The sequence below is a fragment of the Heteronotia binoei genome, chromosome 9, assembly GCF_032191835.1.
Source record: "Heteronotia binoei isolate CCM8104 ecotype False Entrance Well chromosome 9, APGP_CSIRO_Hbin_v1, whole genome shotgun sequence".
NCBI classification, from domain to species: Eukaryota; Metazoa; Chordata; class Lepidosauria; order Squamata; family Gekkonidae; genus Heteronotia; species Heteronotia binoei.
In genome coordinates this window covers 60,152,131-60,156,636 of record NC_083231.1, presented here as the reverse complement: position 1 = coordinate 60,156,636, position 4,506 = coordinate 60,152,131, and the positions used below count along the sequence as shown (strand labels likewise).

Here is a 4,506-nt window from a genome sequence, read left to right as displayed (position 1 = left end):
GTAGCGCTCGGGAAAGCCTGGTGAGGACCGGCAGAGAAGAGACCACCACCCGGGTCTGGTCCGAGCTCTGCTCTGCCTCGCCTTCTTTTCCCAGCCGTGGCCTCCCTCCCTCCCTCCCGCAGCGGCGGCCCCTGGAGGCGTCCAAAGCTCCGCTATGTACCGCGTAGAAAGGCAGCCACAAACAAAGGTGGCGGGGGGGGGGGGGGATGGAGGCGGCGGCGGCACCCTCCGGCTCTCGCCCACTTCAGAGAGGAGCAGCAGCAGGAGGGCTGGGCGCCGAGATCCCAAGAGCCCTCGCGCGGCAGGCTAAAACCAGGCGCCGGGCAGCCGCTCCCGGGGCTCGTGCCAGCCAGCCAGGCATCCTCAGACTGCACCTGCGCAAAGAGTTCTCCCTGGCGGCACCCCTCCCCCGCCCCCTCACTGCCAGCGGAGGAAAGCGAGCGAGTGGGACCCCCCGCAGTTCCGGCCCTCCACTCCCGCCGCCCTGGCGCGCCGCCCCGCTCCTCCCAGCCCGCCTCGGAGGGAGCCCAGGGGGCAGAGCCCACCCCTCCCTCCCGCGTCAACCGGGGCCAGGCGGGCTCCAGCGCCGCTTCTCCCCCGCCCGCCCCCCTCCGGGCCCCCGGCGGCGCCGCCACGCGCGCGCTCTGCCAGGACGCATGCGTCTCCCTCCGCGTGTCAGCCCCAGCCTCGCCGCCGTCCAATGGGCGCCGAGCAGCCGGCAGCAGAGGGAGCGGGAAAGACTCGCAGAGGCCACTCGGCGCGAGGGCTCAGTCTCTCTCTGGCGCGCCGCGAGGGAGGCGGAGGCACCTGTCGGGCCGAGAGGCGCAGCGAGAGCAGTAGGGGGCGCTCTGCCTGAGGCCGGCGGGGCTGCTGCTGCGGGGCGGGGGGAGGCGAGGCGCCGCACTTCCCCACAGAGTTGGGGGCTCGGGCGGGGAGGGGGCCGGCGGGGCCAGTCAAAAGCGAGCGGCGAGGCGGCGGCGGGGCCAGTCGGGCGGCGGAGAGTGGCGGGAGGCAGAGCGGCGGCGGCGGCTGCGAGGCAGGCAGGCGGGCGGGCGGGCGCCCCGGGGCTGCGGGCAGCAGCAGCGGCTGAGGCCACTTTGGCGTGCTGCTGGTTTCCCGCCGCGGCGCCCCCTCCGCCCGCCACGATGATGATGATGTCCCTCAACAGCAAGCAGCCCTTCGCCATGGCCCACGGCGGGGGCGGCGGCAGCCTGCACGAGCCCAAGTACTCGGCCCTGCACTCCGCCTCGCCCTGCACCTCCTCGGCCGCCGCGCCCTCGGCCAGCTCGCCCAGCAGCACCAGCGCCGGCAGCGGCGCCAGCGCCCGCAGCAGCGCCCCCAGCAGCACCAGCAGCAGCACCAGCACCTCCGAGGCCCTGCGCCGCGCCTGCCTGCCCACCCCGCCGGTAGGTTGCGCCCCTCCGCTCCCTCCCCAAGCCCCGCGGCTCCCCCGGATGCGGCCGGCCAGCCTGGCTCCGGCGGCGGCGGCGGCGGCAGAGCCCTAGACAGGGGGGCTGCCCGCCCACCTCCTCACCTTCTTCTTCCTGGCTTCCCCGCCTCGGCTCCTCTTCCCCCTTCTCTGCTCTCCCCTCCCCGCTCTCTTCCCGAACAGGGCAGGGTCTGGCTCGCGTGGCCCCCCGAATTCCCTCTTGGCAGCAGTAATGTGTGCCTCCTTCTATTTGCCGTTGCAGAGCAACATCTTCGGCGGTCTGGACGAGAGCCTGCTGGCCCGCGCGGAAGCCCTGGCGGCGGTGGACATCGTCTCCCCCGGCAAGAACCACCACCACCATCCGCCCCACCACAGCCCCTTCAAGCCGGACGCCACCTACCACACCATGAACACCATCCCCTGCACCTCGGCAGCCTCCTCCTCCTCGGTGCCCATCTCGCACCCCTCCGCCCTCTCCGGCACCCACCACCACCACCACCACCATCACCACCACCACCAGCCGCACCAGGCGCTGGAGGGGGAGCTCTTGGAACACATCACCCCGGGGCTGGCGCTGGGGGCCATGACGGGCCCCGACGGCTCGGTGGTCTCCACGCCGGGCCACGCTCCCCACATGGCCAGCATGAATCCCATGCACCAGGCGGCGCTCAGCATGGCTCATGCCCACGGGCTGCCCTCCCACATGAGCTGCATGAGCGACGTGGACGCCGACCCGCGCGATCTGGAAGCCTTTGCCGAGCGCTTCAAGCAGAGAAGGATCAAGCTCGGGGTGACCCAAGCGGACGTGGGATCTGCCCTGGCCAACCTCAAGATCCCCGGGGTGGGGTCCCTAAGCCAAAGCACCATCTGCAGATTCGAATCGCTCACTTTGTCCCACAACAACATGATCGCCCTCAAACCCATCTTGCAAGCGTGGCTGGAAGAGGCGGAGAAATCGCACCGGGAGAAGCTCACCAAGCCCGAGCTCTTCAACGGGGCGGAGAAGAAAAGGAAACGCACCTCCATCGCGGCTCCAGAGAAGAGGTCTCTGGAAGCCTATTTCGCCATTCAGCCGCGTCCTTCCTCAGAAAAAATAGCCGCCATCGCGGAGAAACTGGACCTCAAGAAGAACGTGGTCCGGGTCTGGTTCTGTAACCAGAGACAGAAACAGAAGCGGATGAAATATTCCGCTGGGATTTAAAGCCTTTGGGGATCCTGTCTGCTTTTAAGCAAACAAACACCTGAATCTAAAACAGTTACCAACACCCTTCTCTTCTCTTTCTGGGAGAGAAAAAGGAGCAACATTCAAAAAGACATTCAGACTGGAGACATATTCGCAAACTGTGAATGGAGAAGTAAAGCGTCAAGTTCCACGAGGCTGACCACCCTGAAGACTCCGGCAGGAGCTGGCGTCAAAGACAGAGACTGGTTTTGTGAAGGCAGATAAGAAACCTTTATAGAGGACTGAAGACGTATCAAGTAAGAGTTGTTTTTATTCTTAAAGACATCACCTTTATTCAGATGTAAGAGTACACTTTGCAGCTATTTTTCAGAAAAAGAGAACATAAAACTGACTAGTGACTGAAACTTTGACCTATAGTTGAATACCATAAGAGAGGCATCTCAAAAGTATTTTGGTTTTTTTAAGAAATAAAAAGATGGCAGGTTTTCTGCGATTACACTGCATATTATAAATCTAATATATATATATATATTTTTACTGTGGTTATTATCAATTTCCTTCTCTGAAGTGATAATGCTGAGGGAAAGAGCTGATCCTGCTGCGTTCACAGATCTTAAGAGCTATTATTAGATTACTGCCAAACAAACCCCTGTAAATTATTAATTTATCTCTCTAGTAACTTCATTTTGTGCGCATTCTAATTAATTGCACCTCTTTCATCAAAGTCTAGACAAAAGTAAAAGAAAAGTATGGTTCCTGTAAATTAATTATTTTGTGTTGGTTGGTACAATTTATGAACCTGAACTTTCCCCTTTCTTAAAAAAAAGAAACAAACTAGAAACCCTTCCTTTTGACCATCTGTATATTGTCACCTGAAGTTAAAACTATTTCTCTAGCAAGTATTCTTATTTGTAAGGCGTTCTCGCTCTATAGTGGCTGTCCTGCGTTGTTTGTGTAGACTGATTCACTCGTCTAAGGAGATATTTGTTGACTGCGTTACATATTTAATGGGGATTCCCAGATTGTCGCCACCACATGCTACTTTAAGAAGATGCACTTGAATAGGTGACAGGGTGGTGGGCTTGTTGCTTTAGATTCCTTTATCAAAGTATTGTCTTTTATAGATTTTAACAGAGTTTCTCATCAGTGTTGGGATCTGCTACTTAGTCCTTATTTTCTTTGATTGCTATAGGTTTGCATTATTTTGGAGGTTTATTTGTACAAAAGCCAAAAGTATATATTAGAGGGAAAGAATGAGAGATTGAGAGAGAGAAGTGTGCAAGAGAGATAGTGCACTGTTTGTAAATCCACATTGTTCAGTACAACTCTTTTGAAACAACCCCTCTCCTCCCCCAAAGGTACTTAGATTGCGGTACCGCTGTGTATTGTAAATAATTCATAATGGACGCACATACAGTTATATTCTTACAGATTTCGCTGTATTGCTGTTATGTTCCAAGGCTATTTGAAGCCTTACTTCTGTACATTATAACTATTGCTTTGTTTTTGTTAATAGAAGGTTTATTTATTATGGTAATGTATTAAGTTATTTAAAATGTTGTTTGATTGTCTTTCATTAAAAAAAAGATTTTAACGTTTTATTGACATAAATGGTTTTTGGGTTCCTTTGTTTCTCCCATCCATTAAAAAAGTTCCTGAATTGAAACCAAGACGCTCTATAGCCTGTAATCCTTAAAACATTTATTTAGAAATTTCACAGTAACCAGCAGTATTTCCTTCCACTTCAATATACTTTGCCTATTCGCATGTATTAACCATTCAGTTAATTTTTCTTTGCAGATATTCCCTTTGACCAAAGTATTTCAAACTCAAACCCGGAGGCAGATGGATTATTTTAACTGTTATTTACTAAGGAGTGAATTTCTTCTGGATT

At 55.7% G+C, this 4,506-nt stretch overlaps 1 protein-coding gene across 1 annotated transcript; it reads left to right on the top strand.

Annotated features, from left to right (window-relative positions):
• Positions 1–1,070: 1,070 nt before the first annotated feature.
• On the top strand, positions 1,071–4,223 carry POU4F2 (POU class 4 homeobox 2). Its single transcript, XM_060246675.1, has 2 exons — positions 1,071–1,406; positions 1,692–4,223. The coding sequence occupies exons 1-2, from the start codon at positions 1,146–1,148 to the stop codon at positions 2,628–2,630; spliced, it is 1,200 nt and encodes a 399-aa protein (XP_060102658.1). The 5' UTR covers positions 1,071–1,145; the 3' UTR covers positions 2,631–4,223.
• The last annotated feature ends 283 nt before the right edge of the window (positions 4,224–4,506 follow it).